Genomic DNA, 19,816 nt, shown 5'->3' on the forward strand with positions numbered 1-19,816 from the left:
AGAAGTCACAGGGTAGTAGTCATGGGTGACTTTAACTTCCCAAACATTGAGTGGAAACTCTTTAGATCAAATAGTTTGGATGGGGTGGTGTTTGTGCAGTGTGTCCAGGAAGCTTTTCTAACACGGTATGTAGATTGTCCGACCAGAGGAGGGGCAATATTGGATTTAGTACTTGGTAATGAACCAGGGCAAGAAATAGATTTGTTAGTGGGGGAGCATTTTGGAGACAGTGACCACAATTCTGTGACTTTCACTTTAGTAATGGAGAGGGATAGGTGCGTGCAACAGGGCAAGGTTTACAATTGGGGGAAGGGTAAATACGATGTTGTCAGACAAGAATTGAAGTGCATAAGTTGGGAACATAGGCTGTCAGGGAAGGACACAAGTGAAATGTGGAACTTGTTCAAGGAACAGGTACTACGTGTCCTTGATATGTATGTCCCTGTCAGGCAGGGAAGAGATGGTCGAGTGAGGGAACCATGGTTGACAAGAGAGGTTGAATGTCTTGTTAAGAGGAAAAAGGAGACTTATGTAAGGCTGAGGAAACAAGGTTCAGACAGGACGTTGGAGGGACACAAGATAGCCAGGAGGGAACTGAAGAAAGGGATTGGGAGAGCTAAGAGAGGGCATGAACAATCTTTGGCAGGTACGATCAAGGAAAACCCCAAGGCCTTTTACACATATGTGAGAAATATGAGAATGACTAGAGCGAGGGTAGGTCCGATCAAGGACAGTAGCGGGAGATTGTGTATTGAGTCTGAAGAGATAGGAGAGGTCTTGAACGAGTACTTTTTTTCTGTATTTACAAATGAGAGGGGCCATATTGTTGGAGAGGACAGTGTGAAACAGACTGGTAAGCTCGAGGAAATACTTGTTAGGAAGGAAGATGTGTTGGGCATTTTGAAAAACTTGAGGATAGACAAGTCCCCCGGGCCTGACGGGATATATCCAAGGATTCTGTGGGAGGCAAGAGATGAAATTGCGGAGCCGTTGGCAATGATCCTTTCGTCCTCACTGTCAACAGGGGTGGTACCAGGGGATTGGAGAGTGGCGAATGTCGTGCCCCTGTTCAAAAAAGGGAATAGGGATAACCCTGGGAATTACAGGCCCGTGAGTCTTACTTCGGTGGTAGGCAAAGTAATGGAAAGGGTACTGAAGGATAGGATTTCTGAGCATCTGGAAAGACACTGCTTGATTAGGGATAGTCAGCACGGATTTGTGAGGGGTATGTCTTGCCTTACAAGTCTTATTGAATTCTTTGAGGAGGTGACCAAGCATGTGGATGAAGGTAAAGCAGTGGATGTTGTGTACATGGATTTTAGTAAGGCATTTGATAAGGTTCCCCATGGTAGGCTTCTGCAGAAAATAAGGAGGCATGGGCTAGTGGGAAATTTGGCCAGTTGGATAACAAACTGACTAACTGATAGAAGTCAGAGAGTGGTGGTGGATGGCAAATATTCAGCCTGGATCCCAGTTACCAGTGGCGTACTGCAGGGATCAGTTCTGGGTCCTCTGCTGTTTGTGATTTTCATTAATGACTTGGATGAGGGAGTTGAAGGGTGGGTCAGTAAATTTGCAGACGATACGAAGGTTGGTGGAGTTGTGGCTAGCTGTTGTCGGCTGCAAAGAGACATAGATAGGATGCAGAGCTGGGCTGAGAAGTGGCAGATGGAGTTTAATCCTGAAAAGTGTGAGGTTGTCCATTTTGGAAGGGCAAATATGAATGCGGAATACAGGGTTAACGGTAGAGTTCTTGGCAATGTGGAAGAGCAGAGAGATCTTGGGGTCTAGGTTCATACATCTTTGAAAGTTGCCACTCAAGTGGATAGAGCTGTGAAGAAGGCCTATGGTGTGCTAGCGTTCATTAACAGAGGGATTGAATTTAAGAGCCGCGAGGTGATGATGCAGCTGTACAAAACTTTGGTAAGGCCACATTTGGAGTACTGTGTACAGTTCTGGTCGCCTCATTTTAGGAAGGATGTGGAAGCTTTGGAAAGGGTGCAAAGGAGATTTACCAGGATGTTGCCTGGAATGGAGAGTAGGTCTTACGAGGAAAGGTTGAGGGTGCTAGGCCTTTTCTCAGTAGAACGGAGAAGGATGAGGGGCGACTTGATAGAGGTTTATAAGATGATCAGGGGAATAGATAGAGTAGACAGTAAGAGACTTTTTCCCCGGTGGAACAAACCATTACAAGGGGACATAAATTTAAGGTGAATGGTGGAAGATATAGGGGGGAATGTCAGAGGTAGGTTCTTTACCCAGAGAGTAGTGGGGGCATGGAATGCATTGCCTGTGGAAATAGTTGAGTCGGAAACATTAGGGACCTTCAAGCAGTTATTGGATAGGTACATGGATTACGGTAAAATGATATAGTGTAGATTTATTTGTTCTTAAGGGCAGCACGGTAGCATTGTGGATAGCACAATTGCTTCACAGCTCCAGGGTCCCAGGTTCGATTCCGGCTTGGGTCACTGTCTGTGCGGAGTCTGCACATCCTCCCCGTGTCTGCGTGGGTTTCCTCCGGGTGCTCCGGTTTCCTCCCACAGTCCAAAGATGTGCAGGTTAGGTGGATTGGCCTTGATAAATTGCCCTTAGTGTCCAAAATTGCCCTTAGTGTTGGGTGGAGGTGTTGACTTTGGGTAGGGTGCTCTTTCCAAGAGCCGGTGCAGACTCAATGGGCCGAATGGCCTCCTTCTGCACTGTAAATTCAATGATAATCTATGATTAATCTAGGACAAAGGTTCGGCACAACATCGTGGGCCGAAGAGCCTGTTCTGTGCTGTATTTTTCTATGTTCTATGATTATACGATTAACCAGAGTCTTGGTACTGTGACAGCAAAGATTCAAACTTGTACCAGTAGCACACGTAAACATGGAACCATATGGCAACCACAAGTCCCGGTTTAAAGTTGTTTCAATTTAACATCAGTCAGTTGATGGGGCCCGCATTTTCATTTAGTATTGAGAGTTTTGTTTTAAAGTCATTTCATGCTGGATCTCACATAGGGCTACCTGACTCAATTGGTGCCATTTTGGTGCGGTCTCTGACTCTCTGCAACCCTCCAGTTTGTGTCCTTTTCCACTCCTTGATCCACATGCCACCCACTTGCTCACTATCAACCCTCTGGTTCACAACCTCCATTGCTCCCAGACCCTTCCTCTCGCTGTCAACCCTCCAGCCTGCAGCCTACCTCCAGCAAGTCGAAGCTGCTTTTCCTGCCTCTCACTGCTCACCTCCCAAGCCCTCGCTCACAGTGAGTGTACAGGAGAGGGAAGTGGTGAGTGGGAGAGGGAGGTTTGGAAGAGCAAGGGTCAGCAGCAACTGGGAGGGTCTGGGAGCAACAGAGACCACAAATTGGATGGTCTGCAGCGACCTGGAATGTCAGCGAGTGCCAGAGGCCAAAAACCAGAAGGTTGACATTGAGAGGAAGGGTCTACAGTCACCAAGAGTGTTTGGGGTGAAATGTGTGGAAGTGAGAAATTTAGCTAAAAGGTTTGGCAAACACGATTGGCGGCGGGCAGGAAAGGCAGTGAGCAGGACCTAAGTAGAAAGTTAGCTGTGTTATTGTTATTGTTTTAATTAATTTAATATAAAAGTTATTTAAATTACCGATATAGAAATTTAACAATATTAAACTATTTCAGTTTACAGGGTATGAAGGTTTATCTGGGTAAATACGATTCGCTCAAAGTAACTGTTTCACTTAAAGTCGTACTTTAAAGGAATGCAACATTAAGTGGGGATATACTGTACATGTTCAAGGACTTCAGAAAGGGTCACCAGAAACATACGATCTGAACTCCTCTGAAATGTCAACAATTATACCATTTCTACAAGTCATGTAAGTTGCGCTCAGTATTATATAAGTGGTGTCACAGTCACTAGCAGCATTTCCTTCGTTGCACAGTTCAGTGCTCTTCATGTGGGTCCATCCTGCCCAATGGACAGTGACAGACTCTCTCTCCTCCGGTTGAACTTTCCAGGCGAGTCCGGGGCTCCAGGAGCGGCCTACCTGGAAGAGGGCCGAGTTGGTCTCCGGCTCCGATCCGACCGTTGCCACTTTATCCCCGTGATAACCGCGAGGCGCCCGGGCTGCAACCCAGGCGCGCGCTCTGGGGAAGCAGGGCCGCAGCTTCCGCGCGTGCAACATCCTGCAGCGTCTCCAACCCCGTGTGTGCTGTGTGTGTCTGCAAGCCTGGCCCTGCACATGCCACCACCAACCTCGGGGGAGGGGCTCCGGTTCAAGCGCTCCTGTGTTTCGGCAGAATATTGAACCTCTGATTCCCCACTGCATTCCAGATATTCAAATTAAAGAAACTCGTTTGCGAGTGGCAAACTGGAAAGAATAAAGATTTGAGAGGACGGGCGTTCTTCCACTAACAGCTTATGGGGGAAAATGTTTCGTTTGAAAATTCCACGCAAGGAGAGTTGTTGATGCATAATTAAATGGGGCAACTGTGGTGATATACATCACTAAGTACACAAAGGGTTAATGTACATACACACCACACCTAGCTAGACACCAGAGAGGGAACACCAGAGACATGACACACAGGCAGTCAACCAATAGGTCAGTAAGATAGGACACGACCAATGGGCAGTCACGATACACACAGAGGTGACACTACCACAGGAGGGCATTACACCAACCCATATAAAAGGACACCTCACACATGCTCAGTCACTTTCCAGTGGAGACTCTCAGTGAGTACAGACATAGGGTTGATTGAACATCACTCCCACCACATGGATTGTAGCAGACTGGTTAGTCAGTCTGAGTAGCTATAGCAGGATTAACAGTAGCGTTAAATCCAAGTAGGAGAATTGTTAATAGTTTAATAAACGTGTTAAAGCTATCTCCAAGTCTGAACCTTCGTTTATCAGAGTGCACATCAAGGAAGCAGCTTATCCTACGACAAGAGCATAACAAAACAAGTGTTCTGGATCTCAACACTTCAATTTACTTGATGGTCAGATTTGTTTGGTATCTAGCTTTAAAATGATAGACATGGTGTTGCTGATTTTCTCCTTGGTTCAATTGCTCTTTTTTATTACCTTTGCTCTCGAGTCGCCAGGTATCTTTATGATACCGCCACGAGGTCCAAGTCCGAGTAATGATCAATAACCCAATACACCGATTATTAAGATTTAAATCAAAGCACATTTATTATACACAGTAATCGCTACTCATGCACAAATTCTACGTCTAAGCTACTTCTATAACTAACAGGCCTATACTTAACTTTGAACTGGCCCACCAGGTCAGGGGAACAAATGGCCTTTCGTTCGGGTTCTGAGTCTGCGGGATTCGAAGTTGGTACGGATTGGTAGCTAGGAGCGCCTATCTCGTAACGAGCGTTGAATTAAGACTTACGGGTTTCGATGATCACTGGAGTCACTGCACCGGTCACGGTCAATATTGGTTTGTTGTTGCTGGGTGACCCGGGCAGGAAGAAGAGGTGAAGAGAGCGATTTGAACTTGGGGCTCAACTCTTACAGTCCCCAGGGGCTTCCCGCCTTTCGGGGTGGACCCTGTACCTGGTCCCAAGTGATTGGACTTTGTCCCAATCTCTTGGTTCGATTTTCTCCAGTACTGGAGCGGTTCCCTGATCGATGGGCGGTCTTGAGGTGCTCATTCACCTCCTTTGTGTTGGCTCCTGCTGGCGCCGAGGAGTCTGGCTTTGCTTTGTGTGTCAAAATGTTACTTATTGTTCCCAGGGATTGCTCATCAGTATGCGATGGCTGTTACTTTGTTATGCTGATGGTCGCTGGTATCGATGTTGTCTGGTTTTTGCAGAGGTAAATACACAGCAAACCTGCAGCCGCTGGTTTCTGTCTTGTTGGCTGACTTTCACATCAGCCTTTGCCGTTCGCCATTTTAAATCGGGAGTTGACCAATTTAGGTGGCTACATTGGGGTCTGACATGATAGAACATGAACGATTAGACTATATAACCTTGAAAAAATTATTCCCAAACTATTTACATGCAAAAAAACATTCCATTTATACAGCACTCTTCATAACCACTGGACTTTCAAATCGTTTTGAAGCCGAAGGAATACTTCAGAAGTGTAGTAAGAAACATGGTCACCAATTTGCACATAGCAAACTCTTACAAACAGCAATGTGATAAATTGTGTCTTGAGAAGCAAATTCTTGATCTTCCAAACTACAGATCTGGTATCTATCCACATGAGATTCTAGTGAGGACAAAACCACCATAAGTCTTCAATTTATCAACAACTCTTCATTCAGATGGTTCTTCAGATCACCAATATAGGTCTAAATTCTATTAGGAAGTGATAACTGTTAAGGGTACATCACATTAATAGGACTTCTAAAAGGCTGTTGAGAAATGTCTCCAGAGAAGTGTATTAAGCTACAAACAGGGTAAAACCTGGGAGGGAATTAAATTAAAAACACTAACAAATAGGAAACTGATCAATTTTGAGGGGTTATGTCAGTGTTGGAGGAGTGAATGGGTAGCTTCAGGGTTCAGTACTGGAGTCATTCTGGTTTCTAATTAACAAATGACTCATTCAAACTCATTCAAAGCAGTCAAATTTACGAATAAAATGAGGCAGCTCAGAAATTATAGAACACATTTGACAGAATATTTAAATGGGCAGATATACAACATGAAAATTAAGACAAATATAAAGCACTGCAACACAAAATAATTATGGCATCGCCCGATCTTATTAGTAGGTCCAAAGGATCTAAATGTCAGAAGCTGAAGCTGGACTGCTTCATTCACAGAGCCAACAAATTATCAAACTGGATTGAAAACTAAAAGCATAGAACATAGAAAATACAGCACAGAACAGGCCCTTCGGCCCACAATGTTGTGCCGAACCTTTGCCCAAGATTAATCATAGATTATCATTGAATTTACAGTGCAGAAGGTGGCCATTCGGCCCATTGAGTCTGCACCAGCTCTTGGAAAGAGCACCCTACTCAAAGTCAACACCTCCACCCTATCCCCATAACCCAATAACTAAGGGCAATTTTCACACTAAGGGCAATTTATCATGGCCAATCCACCTAACCTGCACAGATTTGGACTGTGGGAGGAAACCGGAGCACCCGGAGGAAACACACGCAGACACGGGGAGGATGTGCAGACTCCGCACAGACAGTGACCCAAGCCGGAATCGAACCTGGGACCCTGGAGCTGTGAAGCAATTGTGCTATCCACAATGCTGCCGTGCTGCCCTTAAGAACAAATAAATCTACACTATATCATTTTACCGTAATCCATGTACCTATCCAATAACTGCTTGAAGGTCCCTAATGTTTCCGACTCAACTACTTCCACAGGCAGTGCATTCCATGCCCCCACTACTCTCTGGGTAAAGAACCGACCTCTGACATCCCCGCCTGTATCTTCCACCATTCACCTTAAATTTATATCCCCTTGTAATGGTTTGTTCCACCCGGGGAAAAAGTCTCTGACTGTCTACTCTATCTATTCCCCTGATCATCTTCTAAACCTCTATCAAGTCGCCCCTCATCCTTCTCCGTTCTAATGAGAAAAGGCCTAGCACTCTCAACCTTTCGTAAGACCTACTCTCCATTCCAGGCAACATCCTGGTAAATCTCCTTTGCACCTTTTCCAAAGCTTCCACATCCTTCCTAAAATGAGGCAACCAGAACTGTACAGTACTCCAAATGTGGCCTCACCAAAGTTTTGTACAGCTGCATCATCACCTCACGGCTCTTAACTTCAATCCCTCTGTTAATGAACGCGAGCACACCATAGGCCTTTTTCACAGCTCCTTCCACTTGAGTGGCAACTTTCAAAGATGTATGAACATAGACACCAAGATCGCTCTGCTCCTCCACATTGCCAAGAACTCTACCGTTAACCCTGTATTCCGCATTCATATTTGTCCTTCCAAAATGGACAACCTCACACTTTTCAGGGTTAAACTCTATCTGCCACTTCTCAGCCCAGCTCTACATCCTATCTATGTCTCTTTGCAGCCGACAACAGCTAGCCACAACTCCACCAACCTTCGTATCGTCTGCAAATTTACTGACCCACCCTTTAACTCCCTCATCCAAGTCATTAATGAAAATCACAAACAGCAGAGGACCCAGAACTGATCCCTGCGGTACGCCACTGGTAACTGGGACACAAGCTGAATATTTGCCATCCACCACCACTCTCTGACTTCTATCGGTTAGCCAGTTCGTTATCCAACTGGCCAAATTTCCCACTAGCCCATGCCTCCTTACTTTCTGCAGAAGCCTACCATGGGGAACCTTATCAAATGCCTTACTAAAATCCATGTACACTACATCCACTGCTTTACCTTCATCCACATGCTTGGTCACCTCCTCAAAGAATTCAATAAGACTTGTAAGGCAAGATCTACCCCTCACAAATCCGTGCTGACTATCCCTAATCAAGCAGTGTCTTTCCAGATGCTCAGAAATCCTATCCTTCAGTACCCTTTCCATGACTTTGCCTACCACCGAAGTAAGACTAACTGGCCTGTAATTCCCAGGGTTATCCCTAGTCCATTTTTTGATCAGGGGCACGACATTCGCCACTCTCCAATGCTCTGGTACCACCCGTTGACAGTGAGGACGAAAAGATCACTGCCAACGGCTCTGCAATTTCATCTCTTGCTTTGAAAACAGCGCGGGAGGAGAGAAAGCCGGGACAGTGAAAAACAGCGCGGGAGGAGAGAGAGAGACGGGTCAGTGAAAACAGCGCGGGAGGAGAGAGAGCCGGGACAGTGCAAACAGCGCGGGAGGAGAGAGAGCCGGGAGATTTTAAAAGCGCGGGAGGAGAGAGAGCCGGGACATTGAAAACAGCGCGACAGGAGAGAGATCCTGGAGATTTAAAAAGCGCGGGAGATTTAAAAAGCACGGGAGGTGCGAGTCAGAGCGGAGATTTAAAAAGATCGCGGCCTAGTTTCGGTAGCCGTTCGGGGGAGGAGGAGCAGTCTCAGTCAGGGAGAGAACATGAGAACATCTAAGACACTCAGAAGGTAAGTATGTGATTTTTACTCATTTTTACTTTTATACCTTCTTCAAATTGTGTGTGTGTGGGGCAGGGGGGGGGGGGGGGGGGGGGCAAACTGAAGTGACATCACAGAAAAGCTGTGACTTGAGTGGCTGGTTGGGAATTTACACTAAATTAAAAAAATTAAGCATTGTTAACTAATTAAACATAATTACTTAATTATAATTTAGAGGGGTAGCTAAGCCAGAGATTGGAGAGTACTATATTTAGCTTTCACATTTATATTAGAAATCTAGTGCTAGGAAACAGATAGTTAACAGTAACCTTTTTTTAAAAATAATTTTTTTCACTTTTAATTTTAATTTACTAATTAATTGACGCAATGTCAGTTAGAGGGGTGCAGTGCTCTGACTGTGAGATGTGGCAGGTGCGGGAGGCTTCCAGCGTCCCGGATGGCTTCATCTGCAGAAAGTGCACCCAACTGGAGCTCCTCACAGACCGCATGGTTCGGTTGGAGCAGCAATTGGATGCACTTAGGAGCATTCAGGTGGCGGAAAACGTCATAGATCGCAGTTATATAAACGTGGTCACACCCAAGGTGCAGGCAGAGAAATGGGTGACCACCAGAAAGGGCAGGCAGTCAGTGCAGGAATCCCCTGTGGTTGTCCCCCTCTTGAACAGGTATACCCCTTTTGGATATACTGTCGGGGGGGATAGCCTATCAGGGGAAAACAGCAGCAGCCAGAGCAGTGCCACCACGGCTGGCTCTGATGTTCAAAAGGGAGGGTCAAAGCGCAGAAGAGCAATAGTAATAGGGGACTCTATAGTCAGGGGCACAGATAGGCGCTTCTGTGGACGTGAAGAGACTCCAGGATGGTATATTGCCTCCCTGGTGCCAGGGTCCAGGATGTCTCCGAACGGGTAGAGGGCATCCTGAAGGGGGAGGGCAAACAGGCAGAGGTCGTTGTACATATTGGTACTAACGACATAGGCAGGAAGGGGCATGAGGTCCTGCAGCAGGAGTTCAGGGAGCTAGGCAGAAAGTTAAAAGACAGGACCTCTAGGGTTGTAATCTCGGGATTACTCCCTGTGCCACGTGCCAGTGAGGCTAGAAATAGGAAGATAGAGCAGCTAAACACGTGGCTAAACAGCTGGTGTAGGAGGGAGGGTTTCCGTTATCTGGACCACTGGGAGCTCTTCCGGGGCAGGTGTGACCTATATAAGAAGGACGGGTTGCATCTAAACTGGAGAGGCATAAATATCCTGGCCGCGAGGTTTGCTAGTGTCACACGGGAGGGTTTAAACTAATATGGCAGGGGGGTGGGCATGGGAGCAATGGGTCAGAAGGTGAGAGAATTGAGGGAGAACTAGGGAATAGGGACAGTGGGGCTCTGAGGCAGAGCAGACAGGGAGAAGTTGCTGAACACAGCGGGTCTGGTGGCCTGAAGTGCATATGTTTTAATGTAAGAAGTATTACGGGTAAGGCAGATGAACTTAAGAGCTTGGATTAGTACTTGGAACTATGATGTTGTTGCCATTACAGAGACCTGGTTGAGGGAAGGGCAGGATTGGCAGCTAAAAGTTCCAGGATTTCGATGTTTCAGGCGGGATAGAGGGGGATGTAAAAGGGGTGGCGGAGTTGCGCTACTGGTTAGGGAGAATATCACAGCTGTACTGCGGGAGGACACCTCAGAGGGCAGTGAGGCTATATGGGTAGAGATCAGGAATCAGAAGGGTGCAGTCACAATGTTGGGGGTTTACTACAGGCCTCCCAACAGCCAGCGGGAGATAGAGAAGCAGCTAGGTAGACAGATTTTGGAAGAGTAAAAACAACAGGGTTGTGGTGATGGGAGACTTCAACTTCCCCAATATTGACTGGGACTCACTTAGTGCCAGGGGCTTAGACGGGGCGGAGTTTGTAAGGAGCAACCACGAGGGCTTCTTAAAACAATATGTAGACAGTCCAACTAGGGAAGGGGCGGTACTGGACCTGGTATTGGGGAATGAGCCCCGCCAGGTGGTAGAAGTTTCAGTAGGGGAGCATTTCGGGAACAGTGACACAATTCAGTAAGTTTTAAAGTGCTGGTGGACAAGGATAAGAGTGGTCCTAGGATGAATGTGCTAAATTGGGGGAAGGCTAATTATAACAATATTAGGCGGGAACTGAAGAACATAGATTGGGGGCGGATGTTTGAGGGCAAATCAACATCTGACATGTGGGAGGCTTTCAAGTGTCAGTTGAAAGGAATTCAGGACCGGCATGTTTCTGTGAGGAAGAAGGATAAATACATAAATTTTCGGGAACCTTGGATAACGAGAGATATTGTAGGCCTCGTCAAAAAGAAAAAGGAGGCATTTGTCAGGGCTAAAAGGCTGGGAACAGACGAAGCCTGTGTGGAATATAAGGAAAGTAGGAAGGAACTTAAGCAAGGAGTCAGGAGGGCTAGAAGGGGTCACGAAAAGTCATTGGCAAATAGGGTTAAGGAAAGTCCCAAGGCTTTTTACACGTACATAAAAAGCAAGAGGGTAGCCAGGGAAAGGGTGGCCAACTGAAGGATAGGCAAGGGAATCTATGTGTGGAGCCAGAGGAAATGGGCGAGGTACTAAATGAATACTTTGCATCAGTATTCACCAAAGAGAAGGAATTGGTAGATGTTGAGTCTGGAGAAGGGTGTGTCGATAGCCTGCGTCACATTGAGATCCAAAACGACGAGGTGTTGGGTGTCTTAAAAAATATTAAGATAGATAAGTCCCCAGGGCCTGATGGGATCTACCCCAGAATACTGAAGGAGGCTGGAGAGGAAATTGCTGAGGCCTTGACAGAAATCTTTGGATCCTCACTGTCTTCAGGTGATGTCCCGGAGGACTGGAGAATAGCCAATGTTGTTCCTCTGTTTAAGAAGGGTAGCAAGGATAATCCAGGGAACTACAGGCCGGTGAGCCTTACTTCAGTGGTAGGGAAATTACTGGAGAGAATTCTTCGAGAAAGGATCTACTCCCATTTGGAAGCAAATGGACGTATTAGTGAGAGGCAGCATGGTTTTGTGAAGGGGAGGTCGTGTCTCACTAACTTGATAGAGTTTTTCGAGGAGGTCACAAAGATGATTGATGCAGGTACGGCAGTGGATATTGTCTATATGGACTTCAGTAAGGCCTTTGACAAGGTCCCTCATGGTAGACTAGTACAAAAGGTGAAGTCACACGGGATCAGGGGTGAGCTGGCAAGGTGGATACAGAACTGGCTAGGTCATAGAAGGCAGAGAGTAGCAATGGAAGGATGCTTTTCTAATTGGAGGGCTGTGACCAGTGGTGTTCCACAGGGATCAGTGCTGGGACCTTTGCTGTTTGTAGTATATATAAATGATTTGGAGGAAAATGTAACTGGTCTGATTAGTAAGTTTGCAGACGACACAAAGGTTGGTGGAATTGCGGATAGCGATGAGGACTGTCAGAGGATACAGCAGGATTTAAATTGTTTGGAGACTTAGGACGGAGAGATGGCAGATGGAGTTTAATCCGGACAAATGTGAGGTAATGCATTTTGGAAGGTCTAATGCAGGTAGGGAATATACAGCGAATGGTAGAACCCTCAAGAGTATTGAAAGTCAGAGAGTTCTAGGTGTACAGGTCCACAGGTCACTGAAAGGGGCAACACAGGTGGAGAAGGTAGTCAAGAAGGCATACGGCATGCTTGCCTTCATTGGCCGGGGCATTGAGGATAAGAATTGGCAAGTCATGTTGCAGCTGTATAGAACCTGAGTGAGGCCACACTTGGAATATAGTGTTCAATTCTGGTCGCCACACTACCAGAAGGATGTGGAGGCTTTAGAGAGGGTGCAGAAGAGATTTACCAGAATGTTTCCTGGTATGGAGGGCATTAGCTATGAGGAGCGATTGAATAAACTCGGTTTGTTCTGACTGGAACGAAGGAGGTTGAGGGACGACCTGATAGAGGTTGACAAAATTATGAGGGGCATAGACAGAGTGGATAGTCAGAGGCTTTTCCCCGGGGTAGAGGGGTCAATTACTAGGGGGCATAGGTTTAAGGTGAGAGGGGCAAGGTTTAGAGTAGATGTACGAGGCAAGTTTTTTTACACAGAGGGTAGTGGGTGCCTGGAACTCGTTACCGGAGGACGTGGTGGAAGCAGGGACAATAGTGACATTTAAGGGGCATCTTGACAAATACATGAATAGGATGGGAATAGAGGGATACGGACCCAGGAAGTGTAGAAGATTGTAGTTTAGTCGGGCAGCATGGTCGGCACGGGCTTGGAGGGCCTGTTCCTGTGCTGTACATTTCTTTGTTCCCATAGAATCCTTGGATATATCCCGTCAGGCCCAGGGGACCTGTCTATCCTCAAGTTTTTCAAAATGCCCAACACATCTTCCTTCCTCACAAGTATTTCCTCGAGCTTACCAGTCTGTTTCACACTGTTGTCTCTCCAACAATATGGCCCCTCTCATTTGTAAATACAGAAGAAAAGTACTCGTTCAAGACCGCTCCTATCTCTTCAGACTCAATGCACAATCTCCCGCTACTGTCCTTGATCGGACCTACCCTCGCTCTAGTCATTCTCATATTTCTCACATATGTGTAAAAGGCCTTGGGGTTTTCCTTGATCCTACCCACCAAAGATTGTTCATGCCCTCTTAGCTCTCCTAATCCCTTTCTTCAGTTCCCTCCTGGCTATCTTGTATCCCTCCAACGCCCTGTCTGAACCTGGTTTCCTCAGCCTTACATAAGTCTCCTTTTTCCTCTTAACAAGACATTCAACCTCTCTTGTCAACCATGGTTCCCTCACTCGACCATCTCTTCCCTGCCTGACAGGGACATACATATCAAGGACACCTAGTACCTGTTCCTTGAATAAGTTCCACATTTCACTTGTGTCCTTCCCTGATAGCCTATGTTCCCAACTTATGCACTTCAATTCTTGTCTGACAACATCGTATTTACCCTTCCCCCAATTGTAAACCTTGCCCTGTTGCACGCACCTATCCCTCTCCATTACTAAAGTGAAAGTCACAGAATTGTGGTCACTATCTCCAAAATGCTCCCCCACTAACAAATCTATCACTTGCCCTGGTTCATTACCAAGTACTAAACCCAATATTGCCCCTCCTCTGGTCGGACAATCTACATACCGTGTTAGAAAAGCTTCCTGGACACACTGCACAAACACCACCCCATCCAAACTATTTGATCTATAGAGTTTCCACTCAATGTTTGGGAAGTTAAAGTCACCCATGACTACTACCCTTTGACTTCTGCACCTTTCCAAAATCTGTTTCCCAATCTGTTCCTCCACATCTCTGCTACTATTGGGGGGCCTATAGAAAACTCCTAACAAGGTGACTGCTCCTTTCCTATTTCTGACTTCAACCCATACTACCTCAGTAGGCTGATACTCAAACTGCCTTTCTGCAGCTGTTATACTATCTCTAATTAACAATGCCACCACCCCCCCCCCACCCCTCCTTTACCACCCTCCCTAATCTTATTGAAACATCTAGAACCAGGGACCTCCAACATCCATTTCTGCCCCTCTTCTATCCAAGTTTCCGTGATGGCCACCACATCGTAGTCCCAAGTACCGATCCATGCCTTAAGTTCACCCACCTTATTCCTGATGCTTCTTGCGTTGAAGTATACACACTTCAACCCATCTCCGTGCCTGCAAGTACTCTCCTTTGTCAGTGTTCCCTGCCTCATTACACGCTTTGGCGTCCTGAATATCGGCTACCTTAGTTGCTGGACTACAAATCCGGTTCCCATTCCCCTGCCAAATTTGTTTAAACCCTCCTGAAAAGTACTAGAAAACTTCCCTCCCAGGATATTGGTGCCCCTCTGGTTCAGATGCAACTCGCCCTGCTTGTACAGGTCCCACCTTCCCCAGAATGCGCTCCAATTATCCAAATACCTGAAGCCCTCCCTCCTACACCATTCCTGCAGCCACGTGTTCAGCTGCACTCTCTCCCTATTCCTAGCCTCGCTATCACGTGGCACCGGCAACAAACCAGAGATGACAACTCTGTCTGTCCTGGCTTTTAACTTCCAGCCTAACTCCCTAAACTCGCATGAAATAGGATGAATGAAAAAGTCATGTTGGAAGTCACAGGTAGTTATGAATGGACATTCACAGGTTATGTCCTAGAATTCACAATTATTTATAAATTAAGTCGATGGGCTAGGGAATGGTAACTGGATGTTAATTAAGATATAAACACTATGAGTTATGCAATGGAATAGGAAACATATGCCCTTAACAATGATGGAAAATCGAAATATTTTTAAATGTGCATATCATTCACTAGAAGCATCCAGTCAGCATGAAGTTCTTAGCAAATGGCTGTTAAGAAATTATATTAGGGCAAAATAAATTATGTAGCCTTGATTACTGGTGAGGCTGCACTGGTTATTATGTACTAACAAATATTTTCAGGAGTTTGGAACACATCAGAAAGTTGTGAATTTGGGAGACAAACCCAGTTGTTCATCTATTTATAGGATCCTGAAAGGGTCAGGTGGTAAATGCCAAATCTCAGCAACATATTAAATAGACATAAACAGAAATTATATAAGATTTTTATTTACAGAATTTACAATCAGTCCATAGATGAATTCATCTATGCAGTAATACTGTAATGGTCCTTCCAAACAAGGAAGATGCTGTAATGACTCTGGAGTTAGTCATTCAGTAAATAACTACATACATATTTGCAACCAAGTAAACACAATACTAACATAATTTACATATATGCAGAGTATGGAGTGGTGTGACTGACCCAATTGTTTAGTCAGGGACAAACTAAATTCAAATAATATTTTGTGCATTGCCACACATTGCCACAAGTATTACTTGTGAAATTTTACATAATTAACTTTTTATTTACTTCCAGACTTTCTTCTCAACACTTTGACACTGTTCCCAACATTAGGTGGTGGAAATGGGCAGTGTTGGATTGTCTGCCTGGTATATGCAGCGCCTGATATTCAGTTCCATTAACTGCAATGGGTGGGCGATCGAATACCATCCAAAATGAATTTCTACCCCTATGCATCCAATTAACAGTAAGAATTTGCCACAGATCTTTCATGGAACTACTCATCAAGCTGTTCCATAGATTGATGACCAAGATGCAAGACAAAACGGTCAACATTAAAATATCATTTATTCACCCTAGCTTGACTACAGAATTTGTTATACCCAACAATGATATTTATCTCCAACCAAAATTGGAACCTTGCACCACAACACACTTTTTATGGTGTTTGTTCCCACCTTTGAGCCTTTTAGTATATCAACAATGAAATAGTATTTTAAAGATACGCTGCCCCAAACATCAACATTCTACAGCATGGATTACAATTGGGTCACTTACCAGTTGTAAAAAGGTTCACATTTTGATTGGCACTAAATAATTTGTGTCCCTCATTTTTCCCCCATTTCTAAATCGATACAAAATATTGCAGCCACATCTGCAGTAATATCTTACATTACAGCCACATCTCAAGTAATAATTCATATACAAAAAGTGAGATAAATTATCTGCAAATGTGATTGTGAACCCACATTAAAATACAGTCAGTACATTTAACAGCATATCACATGTCCATGATGTTAACTAATGGAACATATTTAACAGAATATTCAAAAATGCAAGTTTCAAAAGGAGTTTGAAAAAAATTAACCAAAAGAACTTCTAATTCAACACAAACGAATACCTAAAAGTAATCTTCTGTATATTTTATATATAATTGTATCAAAAGAACACAAACACAAGTGCAGGTAATTTCGCAAAAAGAAAACTTGTGTATCTCACTGTTGACATGTATGACATGCAAATAAATTTCAGTCCACTGCAATTTTACACTTAAATCAATCCTTGAAAATGTTAACATTTGTCTGTCAGTGAAGATGCCTGTTTCACATCCAAACTTGCAAGTGTCTCTTTCTTTCAAATGTTCAGCAATCATACTGAAACTTTAAAAGGAATGGCAACTTCAAGCAACATATTTCACACCCGTGAATCTGAAATATGAATATGTTTACTGGACAAAGCACATTCTTCAAAGAACAAAAGAGGTAATGAAGAGAAAAATCCTGACCTTCGGCGATGCTTACCACTATGTGTAATTCACATTATTACACCAATGCTGAAAGAGAGCGAAGTCCAAAAATTTGCAAATTTGTTGCAGAGCGGTTTTCTGAAGAAGCTCCGAAGTAATTTGCTTAAAATAAACTTTTGGAATCAAATTTAATACACAGCAGCTTTTGTAAAGAAAGAAATTGTGCACACATATACCCAGTCCCTAACTGAATTTTCTCCCCACCAATAAAATTTGCATCCAAGAACTGAAAATTCACTGTACCAGCTTAGATGCCAATGAATTATTTCATGATACAATTTATCCTTTTCAATTAGATTGCCTATATATTTGTATCATTTTCTGTGTCATATAGGTTTTCCCATTTGGTTTGGACTGTTGCTTCAATATGATGTATTTAAAATTCACCTTCAGCAAAAATATCCCATTCAAATGATTCTTTTTTTGGAAAAAAGTAGTCTGCTGAATGAAATTGTCAAAATATATCATAACCCATTAGTATTCTATATTCTAAATTCCATATTTAAAAAGTGATCCTGATAATTACTTAGATGTTAAAGTGCAATAATTTGAATTTGTTATTTATACACGTGTTCTGTTCATTGAAAGTCAATACCAAATTGTGGGTGAATGGAATAAACAGAAACATGAGCAAACACAGATCCACCTTCCCCCCACTTCAGTAAAAAAAAAAACAAATTGAAAATTAAGTTGCCCACTTTGTAGTGTGCGCTCCAATTGGGTAAACACATCCCTTATGACAAAGGATTAATTGAGATTCAGAGAACCGTGTTGGAAATTCATCAATATTGTAAACATGAACTTGTTATATAGTTAACAAAGTTATAATATATTGAGAACGGTAAAGCAGCAGTTTAATGCTTGTGACGTTCATATGAAAATCTTGTTACAATAAATTGTCCCGTAAAATTTTGGTATTTCCTACCAAGAAAGGCTAATACTGTAAAGTGGCTGACCAACCATTTGTGTTCACATTCATATCACTAAAGAAGTATTTGATAGGCGATCTCAGTGCAAAAAACAGTAAAAACAAACAAGGCCTTTTTATATTCAATATCACTTTTTCCCAATTCTGTGATGAAGCCATGAATGTGTCACATAACGTGATGTATCAGCACCAGTTCAATATGCATCTTCAAGGTGATCTTTTTTCTTCATCTTGCTCCTCCTCATCCATTTCTGTGAAGATGTCACTGAAGAAATATTCAGCAACTCTTGTTGGCTGCATCTGTTCTGTGTCCTGTCCCACTGCGCAACAGGCCTCCTCTGTATAAGACTCAGACTGCCAACTCTGCAATGATGAGTTACATAAAACCTGCAAAGAGAAGGGATATAAATAATGACATGTGCTGCACTCCAAATCGGCTTCTTTAGTGGAAATGCAAACAAACTGGAGAAAGCACTTGTTTATGGATAGAGTGCAAAGCTGGTGTAAAAACGTTCTCTCGATGAAAACTGGGGCACAATTTGCTCACTTGGAAAGCTTCTGAACAAAATCAGACTAACAGAAAACCACAAAGTGAAGGCATGCCACTAAGTGTGTGCATTTAAAATAAAGGATCAAGACCCGAAACTTGTTTGGCCAATACTTTGCAATTTGCACAGGCAGATGAAAAGTCACTTGCTCACCCACACACCAGAGGATTGATACTAGGAGATTTACACAATTTTCACAGATGGAAATCAAGGCATAAGATTCTTAATACTTAAGTTATTTGGATGCAGAGGGGACTTCCTATTTAATAGCGATCCTATATAGTGGACTAGGACTGCAATTTTCCAGTCGTTCTCGTCAGCAGGATCTTCTGGTTCCACCACTGATGAACCCCCGGCCCTGGTTTCCCAGACAGGGGATGTGGTTCACACTGGTACCAACAACATAGGCATAAAGAGGGATGAGGTCCTGCAACAGGAATTTAAGGAGCTCGGTAGCAGATTGAAAAGCAGGACCTCAAAGGTTGTAATCTCAGATTACTTCCAGTGCCACGTTCCAGTGAGTATAGGAATAGGTGGATATAGCAGATCAATGCGGGGCTGAAGAGATGATGTAGGAGGAAGGGGCTGAAGAGATGGTGTAGGAGGAACAGAACTAACATCATTGCTGGGAGTGAGTGGATGGGTGATGGAACCTGAAGCAGAATGGGTGAGGATGGAGGAGAGTTCCTACAGAGGGATGTCCCTCCAACCCCCCGTCAGGACAGCACTCCAATCCCCGCCAGCGAAACAATCAAAAAGGCCAGTGGTGGTAGCTACTCTCCGGACATGAAACCAACTACTGCAACACTTTAGCCTGACCGAAATGTCCACCATGGCCCCATCTGCAACAACCACAGGTTCACGTCTTCCACAATGGACGCCACCTTTAAAAGGTGAAGACAGAATAGAGTTTGTTGACAGTTAGTGACTTTTACACGGACAATAGACTAGCAACACTAGAAGAACTTACGGAGCGGTTTCAACTGCCCAAAGAAAACAAGCTACGACACATACAGATCAAAAGCTTCCTCCATAGGGAAACATCAACGTACCCACGCACACCAGGACACTCACTGGTAGAGGAGCTGCTGGACACAGGTGGCTTAGGGAGGGGGAACTGCGGGGACCTGGATGGACGACTGCTGGAGGAGGCACGCACCCCGCTGGACGAGGCAAGGGAAAAATGGGAGGAAGAACTAGGGGTAGAAGTAGGATGGGGACTCAGGATC

At 44.4% G+C, this 19,816-nt stretch overlaps 2 protein-coding genes and 1 long non-coding RNA gene across 8 annotated transcripts in view; 1 reads left to right on the plus strand and 2 right to left on the minus strand.

Moving 5' to 3' along the window:
* The window catches only part of mccc2 (methylcrotonyl-CoA carboxylase subunit 2), a 187,919-nt gene extending 183,392 nt beyond the window's left edge, over positions 1-4,527 (minus strand). The window contains exon 1 of one of the 2 annotated variants that reach the window (XM_072516154.1): positions 4,509-4,527. Coding sequence is in view for 1 of the 2 variants with exons in the window: in XM_072516153.1 (XP_072372254.1) it covers positions 4,015-4,152 (138 nt within the window). In the remaining variant the exon portion in view is untranslated. Of the gene's footprint in view, positions 1-4,014; positions 4,283-4,508 lie in introns of those variants that run through there. The other variant, XM_072516153.1, reaches the window with a different exon arrangement.
* Positions 3,652-17,243, plus strand: LOC140429317 (uncharacterized). The gene is made up of 2 exons (XR_011949036.1): positions 3,652-3,843; positions 16,952-17,243. It is a non-coding gene; the product is annotated as an uncharacterized lncRNA (long non-coding RNA).
* Positions 15,555-19,816, minus strand: part of LOC140429315 (uncharacterized) — a 198,901-nt gene continuing 194,639 nt past the window's right edge. For all 5 annotated transcript variants that reach the window (XM_072516152.1, XM_072516150.1, XM_072516149.1 and 2 more), the window contains one exon: positions 15,555-18,426. In XM_072516152.1, the coding sequence (XP_072372253.1) occupies positions 18,247-18,426 (180 nt within the window). In that variant the 3' untranslated portion in view covers positions 15,555-18,246. The remainder of the gene's footprint in view (positions 18,427-19,816) is intronic.

This window comes from Scyliorhinus torazame, chromosome 9 (genome assembly GCF_047496885.1).
Source record: "Scyliorhinus torazame isolate Kashiwa2021f chromosome 9, sScyTor2.1, whole genome shotgun sequence".
Taxonomy (NCBI): domain Eukaryota; kingdom Metazoa; phylum Chordata; class Chondrichthyes; order Carcharhiniformes; family Scyliorhinidae; genus Scyliorhinus; species Scyliorhinus torazame.